The sequence below is a fragment of the Dendrobates tinctorius genome, unplaced genomic scaffold (genome assembly GCF_039654945.1).
Source record: "Dendrobates tinctorius isolate UK_male_01 unplaced genomic scaffold, ASM3965494v1 ptg000029l, whole genome shotgun sequence".
NCBI classification, from domain to species: domain Eukaryota; kingdom Metazoa; phylum Chordata; class Amphibia; order Anura; family Dendrobatidae; genus Dendrobates; species Dendrobates tinctorius.
Window position 1 is genome coordinate 35,450,819 of NW_027361697.1, and position 22,697 is coordinate 35,473,515.

Genomic DNA, 22,697 nt, shown 5'->3' on the forward strand with positions numbered 1-22,697 from the left:
GCTATCAAAATGCATCCCATGTGAACAGGCACCATAGTTTACGAGACCAAATGGGCCCAGCTGCACCCCGAAAAATAAAGTGCAAAAAACACATGAAAAATGTGAGGTATTACCACTGAGGTGTCTGTTCACATGGGATGTATTTTGATAGCGCTGGGCAGCCTGCCTGATTTAATAGTCTGTTAACCTGGTTGCTGTGCATTGCCATAGTGTGAACAGTGCCACATACAAGTCTTCCTTGTGCATTTATATACCAAGCAGCCGCCCCCTCCATGGATTGGAAGGATGTGGGCGGTTGCCTCATCGGTATTCTTGCACCTGTGTTGCCGCCATCTTAACTTTATGGGTCCACTGCATCCTGATAGTGCATTTGTTTGGAGGCCTGGGCAGGTAAGCATCTCTGCCTTTTTTGCTGTATTTTTAGTTCAAGACTCTGAAGTACGTTGTGAGCTGACCACTGAATATGCATGTGTTAACTTATTACCGTATCTTTACTAGCCCTGTAAGGAGGTGGTGGGGACCCTCATGTGCCTTTTCTCCCCTTAACGTTGTTTACCTGTGTCACATGCGTCACCCTGATGTTTTATTAATGTTCTACTCTTGTTGTATACTATTGACAAAAGTCCCATGTAGATAGCTAGAATGCCTATGGTTGATACCAAAACAATTTGTTCACCCTAGGCACAAGCCACATCAGCTCCTACATTCATTAGAACACTGGAGAAAAAAGGAGCAGAACAATGATTGCAAAAATACCAATGATTTTTATTGTTAAATATCATACAGAAAGTGCACAAAAATCTAAATGAGGTGCCGATATAAAGCAGATGAAACACACACCCGACAAACCCCTCGTCCATCCAAGATGGAAAGTAGTATCCTCATATATGTATTCAAAACATCATGCCTAAAAAGTGAACGCCCAAAATGTATAATGCCACCCCATGAAAATCAATTATCATGTGGTCCAAAATTGCTCCTGAAGGATGAGGGGTTTGTCGGGTGTGTGTTTCATCTGCTTTATATTGGCACCTCCATTTAGATTTTTGTGCACTTTTTGTATGATATTTAAAAATCATTGGTATTTCTGCAATCATCGTTCTGCTCCTTTTTTCTGCAGTGTTCTCTTGCTGTATACTGCAATGTGATGCATTTGTCATGTACTGTAATGTTGATGTCTTTACATTGTGTTCTACATAGAGTTAAGGATAGATTAGGAAGTAGCATAGGACTGTAGGTGGGACTAGAATAGATGGGGCACATAAGAGCTAGAATGTAGGATAGATGTAAGAGTAGTAAGGTATAGGCAGCATAGGGGTTAAGTAGATGGGAGGGGCATAGAGCAGGACAACACAGAGCAGGGAGATATAGTAAAGGGACTTCCTGTTTGGAGTCAGACGCCGGGCAGTCTGCCCAAGGGCAGGATGTATGCTTTATAAAGGGGCAGCCATGGGGATAAGTCAGCTGTAAGGGGCCCCAGGCTGAAGAACAGTGTAAACGGGCACCAGCTCAACAGAATCATCCCCAGGAAGGATTCAGTGTCTAAGACCGGGGCTAGAGTAGCTGAGATGGTGTTCCCGGTACCTTTCCCTAATGGAACCGGATGCGGGGCTGACAGGAAGCTGGTGACGTGTAACATACAGATGGGACACGGAACGGATGGTACACGGATTGTCCACAGAGACAGCAGGGATTGCCAGGAACAAGGAAAGATGTTAGTTGTGGCCTAAAGTATTGACACCCCTGCAATTTTGTCAGATAATACTCAGTTTCTTCCTGAAAATGATTGCAAACGCAAATTCTTTGGTATTATTATCTTCATTTAATTTGTCTTAAATGAAAAAACACAAAAGAGAAAGAAGCAAAAAGCAAAACATTGATCATTTCACACAAAACTCCAACAATGGGCCTTGCAAAAGTATTGGCACCCTCAGCCTAATACTTGGTTGCACAACGTTTAGCCAAAATAACTGCGACCAACCGCTTCCGGTAACCATCAACGAGTTTCTTACAATGCTCTGCTGGAGTTTTAGACCATTCTTCTTTGGCAAACTGCTCCAGGTCCCTGATATTAGAAGAGTGCCTTCTCCAAACTGCCATTTTTAGATCTCTCCACAGGTGTTCTATGGGATTCAGGTCTGGACTCATTGCTGGCCACCTTAGAAGTCTCCAGTGCTTTCTCTCAAACCATTTTCTAGTGCTTTTTGAAGTGTGTTTTGGGTCATTGTCCTGCTGGAAGACCCATGACCTCTGAGGGAGACCCAGCTTTCTCACACTGGGCCCTATATTATGCTGCAAAATTTGTTGGTAGTCTTCAGACTTCATAATGCCATGCACACGGTCAAGCAGTCGAGTGCCAGAGGCAGCAAAGCAACCCCAAAACATCAGGGAACCTCCACCATGTTTGACTGTAGGGACCGTGTTTTTTTTTCTTTGAATGCCTCTTTTTTCTCCTGTAAACTTTATGTTGATGCCTTTGCCCAAAAAGCTCTACTTTTGTCTCATCTGACCAGAGAACATTCTTCCAAAACGTTTTAGGCTTTTTCAGGTAAGTTTTGGCAAACTCCAGCCTGGCTTTTTTATGTCTCGGGGTAAGAAGTGGGGTCTTCCTGGGTCTCCTACCAAACAGTCCCTTTTCATTCAGATGCCGACGGATAGTACGGGTTGACACTGTTGTACCCTCAGACTGCAGGGCAGCTTGAACTTGTTTGGATGTTAGTCGAGGTTCTTTATCCAACATCCGCACAATCTTGCGTTGAAATCTCTTGTCAATTTTCTTTTCCGTCCACATCTAGGGAAGTTAGCCACAGTGCCATGGGCTTTAAACTTCTTGATGACACTGCGCACGGTAGACACAGGAACATTCAGGTCTTTGGAGATGGACTTGTAGCCTTGAGATTGCTCATGCTTCCTCACAATTTGGTTTCTCAAGTCCTCAGACAGTTCTTTGGTCTTCTTTCTTTTCTCCATGCTCAATGTGGTACACACAAGGACACAGGACAGAGGTTGAGTCAACTTTAATCCATGTCAACTGGCTGCAAGTGTGATTTAGTTATTGCCAACACCTGTTAGGTGCCACAGGTAAGATACAGGTGCTGTTAATTACACAAATTAGAGAAGAATAACATGATTTTTCGAACAGTGCCAATACTTTTGACCACCCTCTTTTTTATGTTTGGTGTGGAATTATATCCATTTTGGCTTTAGGACAATTCTTTTTGTGTTTTTTCATTTAAGACAAATTTAATGAAAATAATAATACCAAAGAATTTGTGTTTGCAATCATTTTCAGGAAGGATCTGAGTATTATCTGACAAAATTGCAAGGGTGTCAATACTTTTGGTCTCAACTGTATGGAGAGAAGAGTCTGCCCGGAAGGCAGAGAAAGTACAGGAAACATTGCCCTGTGTGAACTGGGCTGCTGATGTGATGGATGCCTTGTTGTTTAGTAAAGTTCAGCTGTTGGAAAAGAACTGTGACTTTGGTATTTCATGGAACTGGGCAGCTAGAGGCTGGCATGACAGAGACTGAAGGGATTCCAGCAACAGAAGTGAGTACCTGGTTGCACCCTCCACACACACAGCAAAAAGAACTCTGAATTTCATCTGTAGGGCACCAAGGTGTGAGAACTGTAAAGCGTGTTGCCACGACTACCACCCTGGCCACCTTACACCCCTCAAAAACACAGAAGACTACAGCGTATATTGTTTGTCTCATACCTTTTGACTATATAGTTTACTCCCGTTTGCACCAAGAATATTTGTTTAATTATTGAGTGCACAGTGTCATATATTATCAGAAGGTTTATAACTTTAGCTTTGTTTTTATTTTTTTTTTTTTTACTAGCATAAAAAGTAAAGGATTGCTAGTGTGAACTTTGTTGGATAGAAAATAATTTTTTTGCATGGTGTGAGATCATGTTCATTGGCAAATAGAATAGATAGAAAGGAAGGCCTGGAGCGAGCCCCCCCTCCCCCCCGTGGCATAAGTGAGGGCCGTCATGACAGTGGGTTGGAGAGGGTAGTCAAGAGGTTCAGTGGGGTGAAGGTATACTAACTGAAGGGGTATTTCAGGCCGGGTATGGGGGGGTGGTACCTCAGTTCCCGCTCCTGAATTCAGCCGGAAAAGTCCCCTCATCCTCTTGCGGCATGCGTTATGGGGTCAGAGGTTCTGGAGAGGCTAAGGGCAGCAGCGGAGTCGCATCCATCCAGCTGGTTGGATGAGCAGGTGGTGATTATCCTGGGCGGCCACAGCAGATCCATGCCCGAGGTGACTGCTCAGGAGCAGTGCCCCCAGCAGGTCAGGCCCTCAGAGCGGTTGTCCCCGGATGCGGCTCCAGACTCGGCATCAGCGCAGGAGCCCCTCCAGGCCGAGCTGCAAATGTTTCAGCAGGCCCCGGTCTGGGAGGAATCCAATAGCCGGGCTGGATCCTGCGGTGGTTTGTAGGCCTTCTCCTCAGTCTGTGCAGGGGGCGGAGCCTGCGTGCGCCGGGATGTCAGCTTCCAATGATGTCACGGCGGGTTGCCTTGACGATGGTCCAGTTGGGCGGCATGCTTCCCCTACTACTGACGGCCTGAGGATGACTCGGGTGGCATCGGGCGGTATCCCTTCTCAGCCGGGGTTACCGGCTCCAGCATGGATTACACAATCGGCTGTGGGTTCAGGGATCTCTGGACAGCCATCAGCTTCAAATCCTGGTTGGAGGTGTGGGCTGTGGGCTTGTACCTGGGTGATCATACTCTCGGTTACAGCTGGCAGGCCCTGGAGCTGGGAATGGAGCAGTGGCCTCTAGGGTGGAATGGACCAGTGAGTTTGCGGCGTCTGGATTGGGGGACTTCGGATCTCTGTCCTCAGAGGGCCCAGGGGTGAGGACCAGAACAGTGGACGGTCATCTGGATGCGGGATCAGCGGCTGGAGGGATCACAGCTTCCTCGCAGCCCAGTGAGTATGTTTCTGTGTATTGTTCATCTCACTCATTAGCTAGGTCCTTGGTAGTTGGGGGTAGTCAAGGGGTTCAATCGGTGGCGTTGGTTCAGGGGTTGGGGGTTCAGGCATTTTTGGGGGTGGAGGGGCTTGGGGAGGTCCTCAATAGTGTTCAGGATTTACTTTCACGTTTAGAAGGGGGAAGATCGACCCCAGCACATTTAGTGGCGTGGGTAGGGTTGCAGGGTCTGGGTCCAGGTTTCTCGGATTTGGGTTATGGGACCCCTAGTAGAATGGCAGACCCGGTGTCGGTGTCTGTACAGACCGAAAAGGAGAAGGAATTTCAGATTCATTTAGATGACAGGGCCAATGGGGAGATTAATGTTTGCTTTGAGGGTCCGCTATGGGCGCATCTTAAGAAGGAAGTTCGTGAAAAAATCTTGAAAGGCAAATATGTCGGTTTTTTTTTTTTTTTTTTTTTTTTTTTTTTTTTTTCCATTACTTCCTTTGGAAAAGTTTAACTTGGACAAGGGAGAAAGGATGATAGTAAGAAGGAGCAAGAAGAAAAGTGTAGGTGGCATCTAATACCTCAGACATTTGTCAATTGGCTTCAGGCGTTTGCTATTTTGGCAAGGGTGATTGGGGAAAAGGTGCTCGAGAATTGCTCTCCTCTGTTCTGTTACATGGATTCTATAGGTGAGGCCCACAGGGTATATGGGGGTCAGGCTTGGCTCCGTTATGATGAACCGTTTTGGCAGAAGAGAGCTATTCCGCCGGCCATACGTTGGGATCGGAAAGACATTGGGTTATGGTTGAGGGTTGTGGCACCGACTAAGTTCGACCATTCCTTTCCAAGGGGGGCCGGAGGGGCTGGCCAGTCTAACTCTCACGGGAACATTCAAGGGACAGGAGGTCAGTCGGGGCAGTCCGGAAGTCATAAGCCCGGTTTATGCTGGCAATTTAATAACGGGCAGTGCAAATTTGGGTCTAACTGCAAGTTCAAGCACCTTTGCTCGCACTGCAGTGGGTCCTCACATGGCGCTGCCAAATGTTTTAGAAAGAACAAAGTAAAAACAGAGGATGGTAATACAAAAGGAGAGATGCTGGTGAGGCTAGCCGCGATGGTCACTTATCTAAGTAGGTATCCGCATAGGGGTAAGGCGGAGCTGTTGTTGGTTGGTTGGTTTTAGAATCCCTGCTCCTCCTTTTGAGATTCCCCAGTTACTTAAGAATCATCGGTCGGCCGAACAATATCCTGAGGTGGTCACAGAAAAATTTAGCAAGGAAGTGGCTTTAGGGCGTATGGCGGCCCCATTTAAGGTTCCTTCGTTTGAGGATTTTTTGTATCTCCGCTGGGAGTTGTTCCCAAAAAAGAGCCAAATAAGTTCAGGCTTATACATCATTTGTCTTTTCCTCGGGGGAAGTCAGTCAATGATGGAATTGACAGAGGGCTATGTTCCGTGGTTTAGAAGTATTTTGATGAAATGACGCGCTGGGTGTGGATTTGTTGGAAAGGTGTTGTGAATTCCCTGGCTCAGACTTCTGAGCCAAAGCTCCCCCTGCTCCCTCCGGTGGTTACTGGAGGTAGTGGAGCTGGCCAGATTGACAGAGGTCTTCCACATGATGATGATGATGATGATGATGATGATGGCGATTGGAGATCTGGGGTTACTGATTGGAGTTTTTAAGTCTGCAGGCTTCCTGCAATCCCTGCTGGTGATTGCTTTCCTGTGCATTTAGAGGTCTGATGTCTCCTGCCCTGATCCTGCACTGTTCAGCTAAGTGGTTCATTTGCTAATCCTTTGCATCTAATCTGGTTTTGTCTCTCTCTGCTTGTTGTGTGGGTTCAGCTTGCTCCTCTGGGGGCTGTGCTGGACCACCACTCCATATGTTACAGCCTGTGTCAGTTTGTTCAGTCCCCTGTTATATTGGTCTCTTTTGCTTTGCTTCCAGTTCACACCGGAGTGCTGATATAGTGGGGGCGAAGTCATGTGACTTCTGTGTGTGGGTTTTTTTTTTTTTTTTTTTGTACATCAGATGTGTTGGATTTTTCAGGGTTTTTGCATGATTGCAGACAGTGTCTTTCCTTTCCTGTCCTGTCTAGTCAGTTTGGGCTCCATCGTTTGCTCAGTCTATTTTTCTGCCTGCGTTTCTGATTCATCTGGTCTCATGGACAACATATGTTTGGGGGCTATCTATTCCTTTTGGGGTCTGCTCTGGGGCAGTTTAGATTTCACCTTTCTTGCTTTAGGCTTAGTTAGCTCTCCGGCTGTGCCGAGGCGTCTAGGGCATCGTAGGTACGCTCCACGGCTACTGTTGGTTGTGTGGATAGGATCAAGGGTCTGCAATCCGCTTAGTTACCAACCTCTCTTGTATTCTGGTGGCTTAGCCTGTTCCTGCCATCCTCCTCGGTGACCCATTCATAACAGAAAGGGGCATTGTTGGCTAATACCGATATTGAATCGGCCTTTCGATTGTTGCCGGTAAATCCCGAGAGTGTAAAATTGTTGGGCTGTTATTGGGGTGGGGAGTTTTTTGTTGACAGGTGTTTACCGATGGGTTGTTCGTTGTCAATTGGGAATTCCGGTTACCATAGGACAAAATATCAGTATTGCTGGAGGAGGTGGCTCGGGCCAGGCGTCTGAAGACGCTGTCTTTGCGGGAAGTCCAGCCGCTTCTTGCGAAGCTGAATTTTGCTTGTCGCATAATCCCTATGGGGTGGGTTTTTTCATGGTGGCTGGCCAGTGCCACTTCCAGAGTGCGGGCTCCACATCATTTTGTGTGGCTATTGCGTAAACATAGGGCGGATTTGGAAGTGTGGAGTCGGTTTTTGGAGCAATATAATGGATGGCCGTTGCTCATGGGAGAGGTGATTGAGAATGGTGAATTGGATGTGTTTACAGATGCATCTGGAAGGGTGGATTTCGGGGCATATTTTGGTGGCCAGTGCTGTGCAGCTAGATGGCTGGAGGAGTGGTTTCAGTGGGGCTTGGTCAAGAACATTGCTTTGTGGGAAATTTTTCCCATTCTGGTGGCAGTGTATCTGTGGAGGAGGGAATTTCAGGACAGGAGGGTGCAGTTCATTTGTGACAATATGGGTGTAGTGTGCGTTATCAACAGTTTTGTCAGCTTCTTCCGAGCCAGTGACTCGTGCGTTGCGACAGTTGGTGTTAACATGTTTGTCTTTGAACGTGCACATGATGGCCTCTCACGTGCCGGGGGTCAGGAACTCTATTGATGTCTCTTTATCTCGTTCACAGTGGGAACGCTTTCGGTCTCTGGCCACGGATGCGGAGGAGAAGGGTTTGGAGTGCCCGGCAGGGCTCTGGAAGGTGGTCTCTGGGCTGCAGGACAATTCATACGGGCATCATTGGCTCCCAGCACTTGTTTTGCATATCCTTCAGTGTGTTGTTCCTGGGAAAACTGGTTGGAGGCCTGTGCGAGTGGGGTTTCAGTCACAGATCATGTGGGTGCACTATTGCTATTGTTGGGCCACGGGGCGGCTGAGGGCTGGTCCTCTACAAAAGTCTTGCGGAATAGAGCAGCTTTGGCTTTTGGCTTCAAATTATGGGGGCAAGAGTGTTTAACTAATGTATTTTTGGTTCAGTAAGTGTTGAAGGGGTTCAGGCGTCGAAGTAACCAGGGGGATTTGAGGCGCCCGGTTTTGTTCGGTGTTTTTGGAATGGGTAGGTGGGTGTTTGGATAGAATTTGTGTTTCAGTTTTTGTGGCTAGCCTGTTTTGCTTGGTGTTTTCTTTTGCCTTTTTTGGGGCCTTGAGGGTAGGGGAAATCGTGTCTCCCAGTAGAACAAAAGGGGAGGTCTGCTGACAAAGGCTGTTGTGGTCTCGAATGGAGTTCTGGATCAAGCGTTCAAAGACTGATCAGGAAGGGAAGGGCAAGTGAGTGATTTTGGGACTGGTGCAGGGATCATTGATGTGTCCGATACGTTGTTTCCAACATTACAATGTTTTTCAGCCTTGAAGGGACAGGCCTTTGGTATGTCATGCGGATGGTTCCTTTTTATCAAGGTTTCAGATTGTATCAGTTTTTCGGAAAAGTCTGGCATCATTGGGTTTGGATGCCTCCAGGTTTGCATCTCATTCTTTTAGAACTGGGGCAGCAACGGAGGCAGCGGTTGCTGGTTTGGGCTCTGAGGTAGTACACTGGATTGGGAGGTGGGACTCCAGGCTTTATAAGAATTATATTTGAACATAATGGGTGGGTGGTGATTTGAGAGTTTGAAGTGCGTTATTTGTTTGGTGGTAATTTGTTGTATTTTATTTATAGGTTCCAATCCCTTGTTGATCTGGATCTTGGGCTATTCCTATGTCTACTGGGGGCCCGGCGTGCAGATGTGAGATGCAAAAGGAGGCAGCTCGGCTTTTCCAAGAACGTGGCGGTGATCAGATGGCTGGGTTTTAGGGGTATGGGTTGGAGCAGGGTCCTTCAGGAAGTGCATAGCTGCTCCAGACTTGACAGGCCACCCGATATTTTGGTACTACATGTTGAGGGTAATGATTTGGGGGTCCGTGAGTTGGTGAAGGATATCAAGCATGATTTGCTTAGGTTGTGGTTATCCTTCAGGGGGTTGTCCATGGTATGGTCGGAGATTGTTCCATGACGATGCTGGCATAATGCAAGATCAGTTGAAAAGATCAACAAGGCCCAAATAAAAGTTAATAGAACGGTATCCAATTTTGTGGTTAGAAACTGAGGTGTGTCAGTTCGCCATTTTGATTTTGAAAAAGTGGATGACAATTTTTGGTTGGCAGACAGGGTGTATTTAAATACTGTGGGCATTGATTTATGGGCTTTGGGTCTGCATGGTATTGAGAGGGCCATAGCATTTAGGGGTAGGGGGGTCTCTGGCATTTGAGGTGGTCAAATGCCTTTGTTGTGGTGGTTGGGGGGGATCCATGAAGTTGGTGCTAAATTGGTCTTGGGAATCCGTGGGGGATCATGTATTCCTCAATTGTTATTGTATGGTGTGTTTGGTCCGGTGATCTTTGGGGGGATTTAGCAGTGGTTTGTCGGATTCCCAGGGTTTAAGTGGACAATGGAACCCAGTAAGGGTATCGGTGCTCCCAAGCCAGTAGGGTAATGGCTGGGAGTAATCTAAGGTTTGGTTATTTGTCCACACAATTGTTGGTATGTTTGATCACCAGATTTTGGGAGCTTCAAGGACCCTCCCAATGTTAGTTACATTTAATGTTAAATATTTGTATGTTTTAAAATAAAGGCTGCTGTGGCCATTACCATCCAATTTTGTGTCCTTGTCTTAATTTGGTTGGGGGTTGAGAGTATCCTAAGGGGTAAGAGCCCACCGGAATATCAACAATGCCAATGTCAAGGTCTGTGCATGTAAGGTTTAACGTCTCAAAATATAATTATAGTGATGGTTCTCCTTCCAGTCTATCTCAATTAGTCTTGTCTTCCACTGGACCAATCTGGTTTGAAAAAACCTAAACACTTGTGTTATTTCAGAATTGTGAACTTTAGATTCTAAGACGTTAAAGGGCTAATTGGTATTGGTTATTTGCCCTCTGGAGATCTGTAAGAAATACAGGTTTTGGGCACTTGCATCAACCTTATTCTTCTCATAAGCAGGTGGGTGGGGAAAAACAGCCTGAACATTGACATCTCCTGTTACCTTGGATTAGATGCCTCTAGGCAGGATGAGAGTAAACCACTGTAGCTAATACAGGTATAAAGGACTCAGACATGCCTCCGAAAGAGGGACATATCTGAGTACGGCAAGGGAAACTGACAAGGACGGAACTTTCTCGGAAACACTTGCTAAAGCTGGCTGGAGGCAGAGATCTGAGTGTGTGGAGTGTCCAGGTATGGTAACCTCATCCGTGAATTGACGTTAAGGTTCAGAAATTAGAAAATATTGTAACCTTTATCGTGCAGGTGAAATATGATAATGTTGTAAGGGGCCTAAAGAACAAACCATACAGAAACTCATGTTACATATTTATTTCTCAATATTGAAACTGCAACACTAAGATGGAAAAGTCAGGGAATTGTGAACCCCACAATACCAATAGGCATGTTAATGATATGTATTTGACCCAATCTGATTAATTCTTTCTGAAATTCAAAAATTATTTGAAAAATATGAACATTTACAAGAAACAAGATGTCATTTGATGCTGTGTAGTCATGGTTTGCAAAATGGCCTTTTTTTTTATTTCTAAAGGCTTAAAATTACTTTTAGATCAATGCATTAAATGTATAGAGCTGAAAAGGGATTATGGTAAATAAAACAGATTTAGTTCGAAAACATGTTGATTTTTTTTTTTTTTCCCCTACGATAGGCCAAGTATATATGTACGTATGGGCACATGTATAAATTTTACCTTTATTTATTTTACTTGCTTAAATACTGCCATGAATTCCACAGTGCTTTATAGACCTCGCTGTCCCAACTGGGGCTCACTATCAAAGTTCCCTATCAGTAAACCTTTCAAGTGTGGGAGGAAACAGGAGTGTGTGTATTTTTTAATATATATGTTTATGTACACCTACATTTTATCATTTATATTTTATGTGCATATAAACTATATGGATAAAACTATAGGGCTAGCTGCCTCTACATGAGCTTTTGACATACCATTCTAAATCCATAAGCATTAGTATGGAATTGGTTCACCTTTTGCAGCTATAACAGCCTCCACTCTTTTAGGAAAGCTTTTTACAATATTTTGGAATATGTCTATGGACATTTTTGCTCATTTATTTGGCAGAGCAGAAGAACATTTGTGAGGTCAGAAATTGATGTTGGTGAGGAAAAGTCCTAGCTCACAATCTCCATTTTAGTTAATCCCAAAGGTGTTCAAATGGGTTGATGTTAGAGCTGTGTATTAGCAAATCAAGTCTTTCTATCTGAAACACACCAATCTGTCTGTCATGGAGCTTGCATTTTGCACCAGGCTACAGTGATGCTGAAAGAGAAGAGATGGGCCTTCCACAATATGTTCCTGGAAAGTTGCGTTTAAGCAATTGTCTAAAATTCCTTGAATCATTAAGATTTCCCTTCACTAGGTAGAGTCTAAGCTAAGTTCACCCTAATGAACAGCCCCACAGCATTATCGCTCCTCCACCAAACTTTACAGTTGGCACCGTGCAGTCAGGCAGGTAAAGTTCTCCTGGTATTCAGCAAACCCAGTCCATCAGACTTCCAGATAGAGGAGCGTGATTGGTCATGTCACAGAACACATCAATGCTCCAGAGTCCAGTTGTGGTGGCTTTAGACCACAACATCCAACACTTGGCATTATGCTTGGTAAAGTTTGCTTGCAGCTGGTTGGCCATGGAAACCCATGTCATGAAGCTACCAGAACACAGTTTTGTGCTGATATTAATGCCAGAGGAGGTTTGGATTTACAGTTATGGAGTCAGCAAAACATTAGTGACTTTCATGCATTTTGCTCCTTGGCACTCAGCAACTCTACCCGCATGCATTTTTTTTTCCTATACTTTGCATGGGATGCGCTTATGTGCGCATACACATGCGTTTGTACGCGTTTTACCGCGCATGCGTTTTTTTGCGGTATGCGCTCGGGCGCACAAAATGCAACCTGTTGCATTTTTTGTGCGTCCGACTTGCCTCAAAAAAACGCATGCGCGCGCAATGCGTTTTTTTACAGCAAGACACCCAATATAAGTCTATGGGTGCGCATATGTGCGCATTGGCATGCTTATGTATGCGTTTTTTTGCACATGCGTTTTTTTTTTGTTAACCATGGAATTTAGGGGTTTGGGTAGAGTTAGGGTTAGTTAAGGGGGGTTAGGGTTGGGGTTAGGGTCAGGGTTAGTTAGGTTTAAGTATGGTTTGGTTAAGGGTCAGGGTTAGGGTCAGGGTCAGGGTTAGGATTAGGTTTAGGGTTAGGGTTAGTTAGGGTTTAGGTTAGGGTTAAGTATGGTTTGGTTAAGGGTCAGGGTCAGGGTCAGGGTCAGGGTCAGGGTTTAGGGTTTGGGTTAGGGTTAAGTATGGTTTGGTTAAGGGTTAGGGTCAGGGTTAGGGTTAGGGTTAGTAAAGTCATGGTTTGGGTTAGTGTGAGGGGCCACCTAATGTTGGAAAAAAACGCAAACGCGGTAAAAACGCATTAAAAACGCATACAAACGCATAAAAACGCTGCGTTTTTTTCATGCATGCTCATAAAAATGCTTGAAAAAAACGCAGCAGTTGTATGCTTTTGTATGTGTTTTTTCAATGCGTTTTTTTGCGGGAAAAACGCGCTGCAAAAAAAAGCAAGTGTGAAACTAGCCTTAGTGGCTAAATTGCTGTGGTTCGTAAAAATTTCCAATTTTCATTACCACTCATACCCAATAGTGGAATATATAAGACGGAAGAAATGTCATGAACTGTTATGATAAAATGCTTGCACCATATTACTGGAGAAAACTCAATTTCCCTAAGCTCTTTAGAAAGAGCCACTGGGTCACAAATGTTAGTACAAGCAAACTGCATGTTGAGGAGCTGGATTTTATACTCTTGTGGAAATAGAACTTAATGAAAAATCCAATTTCAATGACTAAGACGTGTGCCCAAATACTTTTGTCCATATAGACTGTATGTATACTACACACTATAGAAGATGTATTGATGTCTGCAGCACATTCCTCTCCACATTTTGCCTTTGTGACCTTTGCTGGCAGGAAAACAAGTTTATTATAGGCTCTGAGGCACAATACTAGGGATCATTGACACTTTCTGTACAGACTGATTTGTGAAAAAACTATATCATAACTGTATAATGAGTAGTGATGAGCAAACGTGCTCAGATAAGGTACTATCCGAGCATGCTTGTGTGCTTATAAAGTAACTTCAGCGTGCTTGAATACTACATGTCTTGTGGCTGTTTGACAGCGGCAACACATGCAGGGATTGCCTACTTGACAGGCAATCCCTGCATGTGTTGCGACAGTTGAACATCCACGAGACATACAGGCATGGCGTCTCGAACATGTTATTCAAGCACGCCGAAGAAACTCTATTAGCACACGAGCGTGCTTGGATAACACCTTATCTGAGCATGCTTGCTCATCACTAATAATTAAAATGTTGAACCTTCAAAACTTACAGTAATAATGAAAGCAGATAATTTTATATTATATAAATTCTTGGCCTGAAGGGGTGGGAGTAAAATATTTTTCCAACATAAGGTTCCCATCTTCGATGACAAAAAATATGCACATTGTGCGTGTACACTGTGGGCATCCAATGTGAAATTATTCCTGTTGAAAGTCACACAAAATAATTAATGTTTAATAGCATGGTCTAAATAGGTATCTATGGAATATTATGCTGTCTCACACTGTCCACCTGAACATTGCAATCCCACATTGTGCGCACTCGTGAGCTAAGGACTAGAGACAAGTACAGTCCTTAGTTAGTCCTGCTATGGTTACTGCCTTTTTGCTATCCAAATTTCCAGTTACAAACAGAATGGTGGGGTCATCAGAGGCGAGATAAATGGTATAATGCATACATCCTGTCACATGGATGAAACAAAAGTGACAGTAGCCTGTGATGTGGACCAAACTCCGCATTGACAATGTAGTGCAGAATAGGCAAAAAAGCCAAACAATAAAAGCACCACTCAGCACTGGAGTGCTGCCACTAAAGTAAGTTCCTTGACCTTAGTATTATACTTACCAGCTGCTGTCTTCAGCTCTTCCAGGTGCCGCTCCAGTCTTACACCGCTATTTTGTGACCGCAACTTCTGATTGACCAGAAGTGAGCCGTAACAGTCACAAGGTCTCAATGTAAATCTGAGCACCTTGTTCTGGCTTTCATAGACTTAGGGTACCGTTAGGCCTCTTTCACACTTCAGTTTTTTACAATCAGTCACAATCCGCCAGGTTTTGAAAAAAAGGGATCCGCAATTTTCTTTTGAGGATCCGTTTTTTTTCCTCATTGACTTCCATTATTGGTGGATTGTGACGGATTGCCGTCCGTTGCATCCGGTTTTTTTTGCGGATCCGCCAAAAGTTGCTGTCCATCACCATCCTCAAAGATTTCAAAACAGAGCTTGCAACTTTTTTTCTCTGGCGGATCCTCCAGACACTATTTTAACCCGAAATTCTTTCTGGGTGCCGGACCAAAAAACCTCTCCTCTCCTCTCCTCTCCTCTCCGATATGACCCGGTCAGGATCACTGGTGCATCGCTAAGTGGTCGCTAGTGAGCTGCCAAACAGGCAGATCTCACCAGCGACATAGCAGCGGTCGCTACTTACCTGTCAGACGAGGCGATGAAGCCATCCTCCCGCGCTCGTCGTCACAGCAGGAAGCTGATGACAAGAAACTGCCCAGGATGTTCTCGCGTGATCAGCGATAGCCAGTGGGGGAGCCAGTCGGAGGTAAGTATCACACATAGCAATATTGCTGCTGCGTCACAAAACCAGTGACGTTATAGCGATATCGCTTAGTGTAACGGGCCCTTTACACTGAGTTGAGACTTCTAAATCATCCAGCAAACACTGGAGCAATCTGGCAGCTCCCTACCTGAAGAAGATGACCAGAGCTGCTCTGAGGCCATATAAACATAAAGCTAGGGTCAGGGAACTTAGATAAGTAGCACCACTCCAGTGCTGCAATGTAAAAAAAAAAACGCTGGAGCGGTGCTTTAATCCCTCGCGAATTACCTAGTCATTCACACATTAGAACACTGTGACCAGTAACAGTAGTGGTAAAATCTGGGATGGGATTTTTCATCTTTCCAAATCTCTCAACCAGACTGCCAAACCTCTGGGATCATGTGATGAAAACGGTTACATTAGTTATCAGTGCTGTCTTCTAACGAGCCATGCAGTCTTCACAGCTGGACAGATATGAAAGCAAATTGAAACTGAAGGCAAAGATCTGTAAGGAGCTGATACAAAGCAAATTGTAAAAAGTGTTATAGCATAACATGCTTATATGGATTGCAAATCAATTTCTGCAACTGAAATTTTTAAAAAAGTCATAAAGGAGAAAACAAATTAATGTGTAAGCCCATATATATTCACATGTGTACTGTATTTACAGCTTATTGGATATTTACATGGCATCATGTTGTAGATAAAACTATGGTGAAAACAGTTGCTATCATTGGAGCTGGGCTTAGCGGCTTGGGAGCTATCAAGGCATGTGTAGAGGATGGTCTTGAGCCTACTTGCTTCGAAAAAGGTCAAGATTTTGGAGGTCTTTGGCGGTTCAAGGTGAGTGGCCAACTTCTCTACAAATACTTACCAAAGTCAACGGGTTGTATTACAGATGGATATTGCATTTCTCAGTTAGATCATTTTTGTTTCAGATGTAAAACATTAAAAAATAAATGTTCCAGAGACCAGGTATTGCTGTTACTTGTTAGTTACTTGTTTAGGCGCTGTCTATAAATTGTTGTTAGTTCAGGTTATGGTGCCATCTGTTCCTTCGTTTGCATATTTTAACATCCACCTATGGTTTCCAGTGTTAGTGGTAATAAGTGCCCATAATAATAAAATGATGATAATCCTAGGATAACATTCTCTCAAAAAAATGAAGACTTATGGGCCATCTAATTACAATGTACAACTATATGAAGGGACAGAACAGAGATCTTTGTAATTATCTTTTCACATCTAAGACTGTGATGGGGACAATGGAAAGAAGGTTTAATCATAGTCAGTGATTCTTTACTTTAAGAATAATGAGATATGGAGCTCTCTGCTACTTGATGTTGTAATGTTTTATTCACTAAAAAAGGTCAAGGCATCCTTGAAGCCCTTTCTTGAAAAATATAATATTACAGGTTATGGACACTCGATTCTGTGGGGCATAGACAGCGTCGGACTGGAACACCTTGGGCCCACCAGAGAAAATCATTCTTGGGGCCCACTATGTAGCTGCATAGAGTTAAATACCAGACCACCAATTATGCGGTAAAACACGCTAATATCCGGGTATAATATAAGGTTGTACATGTCTTAATTATGTAGCAGGAGTTGGGGTAGCCCCCTCATAGAATATAAAGCAGCCCCCTCACATAGTATAATGCAGCCATCTCATAGAATATAATGCAGCCATCTCATAGAATATAATACTGCCCCCCTCATAGGGTATAATACTGCCCCCCTCATAGGGTATAATACTGCCCCCCTCATAGGGTATAATGCACCCCCTCATAGGGTATAATGCACCCCCTCATAGGGTATAATACTGCCCCCCTCATAGGGTATAATACTGCCCCCCTCATAGGGAATAATGCACCCCCTCATAGGGTATAATGCTGCCCCCTCATAGGGTATAATGCTGCCCCCTCATAGGGTATAATGCTGCCCCCTCATAGGGTATAATACTGCCCCCCTCATAGGGTATAATACTGCCCCCCTCATAGGGAATAATGCACCCCCTCATAGGGTATAATGCTGCCTCCTCATAGGGTATAGTACTGCCCACCTCATAGGGAATAATGCATCCCCTCATAGGGAATAATGCTGCCCCCTCATAGGGTATAATACTGCCCCCCTCATAGGGTATAATGCACCCCCTCATAGGGTATAATGCTGCCCTCCTCATAGGGAATAATGCTGCCCTCCTCATAGGGTATAATGCTGCCCCCCTCATAGGGTATAATGCTGCCCCCCCTCATAGGGTATAATACTGCCCCCCCTCATAGGGTATAATACTGCCCCCCCTCATAGGGTATAATACTGCCCCCCTCATAGGGTATAATACTGCCCCCCTCATAGGGAATAATGCTGCCTCCTCATAGGGAATAATGCACCCCCTCATAGGGTATAATGCTATATAGATATATAGATATAGAGTTAGATAGAAATAGATAGAAAGATAGATGTAGAAATAGATATAGAGATAGATAGTAGATAATGGATAGAAAGTAGATAATGGATAGATATAGATAGAAAGATTCATAGAGATAGATATAAAGATAGATATAGAAAGAAATATAGATAGATAGATCGATAGGTAGATAGATATAGAGATAGATAGAAAATAGATAATGGATAGATAGATAGATATAGAGATAGATAGCTATAGATAGAAAGATATAGAGATAGATAGATATATAGATAGAGATAGATAATAGAGATATACAGATATAATAATAATAATAATAATAATAATATAGACATAGATAGATATAGAGATAAATATATATAGATAGATGGCTATAAATAAAAATAGATATAGAGATATATAGAGATTAATAGATATAGAGAGATAGATAGATATAGAAAGATAGATATAGAGATAATAGCTAGATATAGAGATAGATAGATATAGAGTTAGAAAGATAGATATAGAGATAGCTAGATAGATGGATAGATAGATATAGATAATAGAGATAATAGATAGATATAGAGATAGATGGATAGATCAATAGATAGATAGATAGATAAAGAGAGAGAGATAGAGATTGATAGATAATGAGATATAGAGATAGATATAGAGATATAGTGTTAGATAGATAGATATGGATATAGAGATAACAGATATAGAGATAGATAGATAGATATAGAGATAATATATAGATAGATATAGAGATAATATATAGATAGCTATAGAGAGAGAGATATAGAGATAGATATAGAGAGAAACAGATATATATATATATATAGAGATAGATAGATATAGAGATAATAGATATAGAGATGATAGATAGATATAGATATAGAGAGAGCGGTAGATAGAGAGAGAGATAGATACAGAGATCGATAAATAGAGAGATAGATATAGATAGATAATAAATATAGAGATAACAGATAGATATAGAGAGAGTAAGATATAGAGATAGGTAGATATAGATAATAGAGATAGCTAGATAGACATAATAGATAGATATAGATAGATGTAGAGATAGAAAGATAGATATAGATAATAGATAGAGATAGATAGATAGATAGATATAGAGATAGATAGATATACAGAGAGATCGATATAGAGATAGAGATAAATAGATAGATATAGAGAGAGATATAGAGAGAAATAGATATAGATATAGAGATAATAGATATATATATAGAGATAGATATATATAGATATAGAGAGATAGATACAGAGAAAAGATATAGAGATAAATAGATAAAGATAGATAGAGATATATAGATAGATAGCTATAGAGATATAGAGATAGATATAGAGAGAAATAGAGATAGATAGAGATAGATATAAAGATAGATATAGAGATATAGCGAGAGATATAGATATAGAGATAGATAGATACAGAGAAAAGATATAGAGATAGATAACGGATAGATAGATAGGTATAGAGATAGATAGATATAGATATTAGATAGAGATATATATATAGATAAAGATAGATAGATATAGATGGTAGCTAGATAGATAATAAATATAGAGATAGAGTAAGATAGATAGATAGACATAATAGATAGATATAGAGATAGATATAGAGATAGATAGATATAGATACTAGAGATAGAGAGATATATTGAGAAATAGAGATAGATAGAGAGAGACAGATAGAGCGAGAGAGATATAAAAAAAAAAAAAAAAAAAATACTCACCTCTCCTCCTCGCTCCCACGCTGATCCCGGCTTCAGTGTCAGGAGCTGCCCCCTCTGCCAGACACACAGCGGGTGCGCGATGTAGTGACGTCATCGCGCACTGGCTGTGAGTCAGGAGCAGAGGGGCCTGAGGGCGGCGCCGGCCCTGATGCAGAGCGGCTTACTGGGCTGGGGGCGGGGCCTCTGGGGGTGGAGACCTGAAATGATATTCACTGCTTCGCAGTGAATATTCATTTCTCTTTAGCAGCGGGGACAGGGGCTCCTGCCTCCTGACACCCGCTGCTGCTCCGCTGGCAGGGGCCCCCATAGCAGCTGCATGGTGTGCGACACACCACTGGCTGGGGGCCCCTGGAGCAGCGGGGGCCCTAGGCAACTGCTGGCCCTGTATGCCTGCAGGTGCCAGGGCCCACCAGATGCCAGGGCCCACCGGAGAATCCTCCGGTTCCCCGGTGGGCCAGTCCGACGCTGGGCATAGATCCAGGGAGCTAGTCTGATCTGGAAGGAAATTTTCTCCTGATATTAGGCAATTCATATCTGCCTCATGGGGTGTTGGCCATTTTCTGGGTCAACATGTTATTTTTGTCATGATCCAGGATGGCATTTCGCTTTGGCCTGTCCTGGTCAGACAGGGGGTTAATTGTGCTGCCTTTTTCTGGCAGAGGGCGGCGATTTAATGCTCACTGGACCTAGGTCCGGTGTCAGTTATACTCCTGCCCTCGGCTGAGTTAGTTGACCTCTTGTATACGTGTGCCTTGTGCCTGATAACTTGTTGCTTGTTTGGTTGTGATCCGATTCTGTCCCTGTTACGAGTTCTGCCTGCCCCTCTTGTACCGCACCGCTCTCTCGTGTATGACTCTCTGCTTGTGACCCGACTACTCTCTGCTCATCTCTTTGGTACCGCACCGCCCTCTTGTGTATGACATTTTGGCTTTGTCTGACCTCCCGTCTGTTTATCCCTCCTGTATCTCATTGCCCGTATTGTGTATAACCTCCGTTTTGCCCGACTGAGTTTTCTACCATCTCTGAAAGCAGGATGCTAAGCCCTGCCACATGACCATAGGTCCTGTGCCTGCTTGCTAAAGCTTCAGCATTCAGGTCCTGTGTATCTGTACTTTCCGGCTATTCCAGTCCCCGGGGGCCCCTACAGTACAGGTGAGTCCCTGCTCAGCGGAGGCTGCATGCCGGCGCTGTCAGGAACCTGATAATTTTATAGTTTAAACACTATGGACTTGTGTGCAACTTTAACCCTAAAACCTTTTGAAGAATGGCAGAGAAAGTTGTTTGCAATTGTGCAGGCCAGCCCAAAAAATGAGTGCATTGAAAGCAATGTTTTCTTATGAGAGTAGGAAAAAAGGGCACACCGGGGAAATCTTGCCAAAAATGAATTAGCAATATCGAGTGTAGGGGTTTACTCTATTGGGTAGCCATCTGGAACACTAACAACAGGGTTTTTCTGTCATAAACTGAATAATGTTTATTTCCACTAGTTGCACAGTAGAGAAAACAAAGCCATAAACCTAAGTCCATTGCCTTGTCCAGGCAGTAACTAAACAATATGCCCCTGGCTACTCAGACACAGTTGATGTCACAGGTTTACCATGACAGAGGAGCCAGAAGACAACGGTGTCTGATTTCATGTACTACTGCACTAATTAGAAACACTTCACCCTCATATTAAATGGTGCAGGTTTCTGCTAACTGTGCAGGGGTTAAATCTTAAGCTTCCTTGCTTTGATGGTCTCAGGTGTTCAGTGTTGTTAACTGCCCTCTGCTGTATATATATACTCTCCACTGGCAATCAGAATTGCCAGTGTTACTTCTAAACTGCCAGGTTTGGATTTGGAAGTGTTTGTTGAGAAGGCATTTGGAGTGTTAAGGCCCTTTTACATTTAGCGATGCACCAGCGATCCGATCGCTAGTGAGCTTTCATACAGAAAGATCTCACTGCGATGCAGCAGCGCACGATACTCACCTTTCACACACAGCGATCCTGACGTCCAGCGTCGCTCGTCGTCACAGCAGGAAGTCTCAGCAGGAAGTGCCCGACGAGAAATGGAGCCGGACATTCTCGCGCGATCAGCGATGGACAGCGGGGGAGCCGGTCGGAGGTAAGTATCACACATAGCGATATCGCTAGCAATATCGCTATAACGTCACAAAACCAGTGACGTTTTAGCGATATTGCTAGCGATATCGCTTAGTGTAAAACCCCCTTTAATCTAAAGACTGTTGCTTGATGTTTGTCTATTGGTCTTTTTGGCTGTGCCTTCCTTTTACTTCCTGGTGTTCTACTCTGTTTGTGAGTGCATTTTTGTATGGTTGGTATTTTCATTTATTCCTATACATCATCTCTTGTTAGTCTGGTTTCTGTATACTTATATACAACTACTCCCTATTTCCCTGAGTGGGGGAGGGGACAGATAAGGACTGATTTCAGAAGCGCAACAAGCTACGTGGCCTCGACATCTTCACCATTAGAAGTTATCCAGCCAGCAAGGATGGCTAAGGGCACCCCTAGCTTTAAAGATAGGGAAGGAGCCCCTAGCCTCGGGATATCTAACTGCAGTATGGTGACAGTTTTGCCATCTCGGTCACACATCCGTACCAACCAGTACTATTTGGAGTTTGGCTTCTTTCTCCTGCTCCAACACAATCAGCTCTGCTCAGCTTCCCCCAGCTGACTGACAACAGTGAAACACATGGCCTGGCTCTAGTCATGGCAATAAAAGTGCACCTAATTGGGACCTGTAGTGCTAGGATTTAACACTAGCCTACTTGGTTTCCTACACTAGACACGGGGGCATTTTTAAAACCACTATCAAATTTAATATAAAAAATTTATATTTTTGTGCAATTTAATAGTGATGTCATAATTAAATATGAGAAACAATTTTAAGTAAAAATATCTAGTTATTTTTAGAGTATAGGTGACTAAATATAGTAAAATTTAATTTATTTCAGGATGAAGCAGAAGATGGAAGAGCCAGCATCTACAAGTCTTTAGTTACCAATCTTTCCAAAGAAATATTGTCTTTTAGTGATTTTCCAATGCCAGATGATTTTCCAAACTACCTTCCACATCACAAATATTTGGAATATATCACGCTCTACGTAGAACATTTTAAACTGTTACAATATATCAAATTTAAGGTAAGAAATATTTATATACCATAGAACATAACAATACTGACCTAAAAAAATTGAAGTACCGTAATAAGTTCACTGATTCTTTCTGTGAGGTAAAACCTTTCTCTG

General features: G+C 43.4%; 1 protein-coding gene across 4 annotated transcripts in view; it reads left to right on the top strand.

Annotated features, from left to right (window-relative positions):
- The first annotated feature begins 301 nt into the window (after positions 1–301).
- The window catches only part of LOC141085927 (dimethylaniline monooxygenase [N-oxide-forming] 2-like), a 44,050-nt gene continuing 21,654 nt past the window's right edge, over positions 302–22,697 (top strand). The window contains exons 1-3 of one of the 4 annotated variants that reach the window (XM_073571562.1): positions 302–390; positions 15,958–16,130; positions 22,404–22,592. In XM_073571562.1, the coding sequence (XP_073427663.1) occupies positions 15,999–16,130; positions 22,404–22,592 (321 nt within the window). In that variant the 5' untranslated portion in view covers positions 302–390; positions 15,958–15,998. Of the gene's footprint in view, positions 391–3,285; positions 3,551–15,957; positions 16,131–22,403; positions 22,593–22,697 lie in introns of those variants that run through there. The other 3 variants (XM_073571564.1, XM_073571563.1, XM_073571561.1) reach the window with 3 other exon arrangements.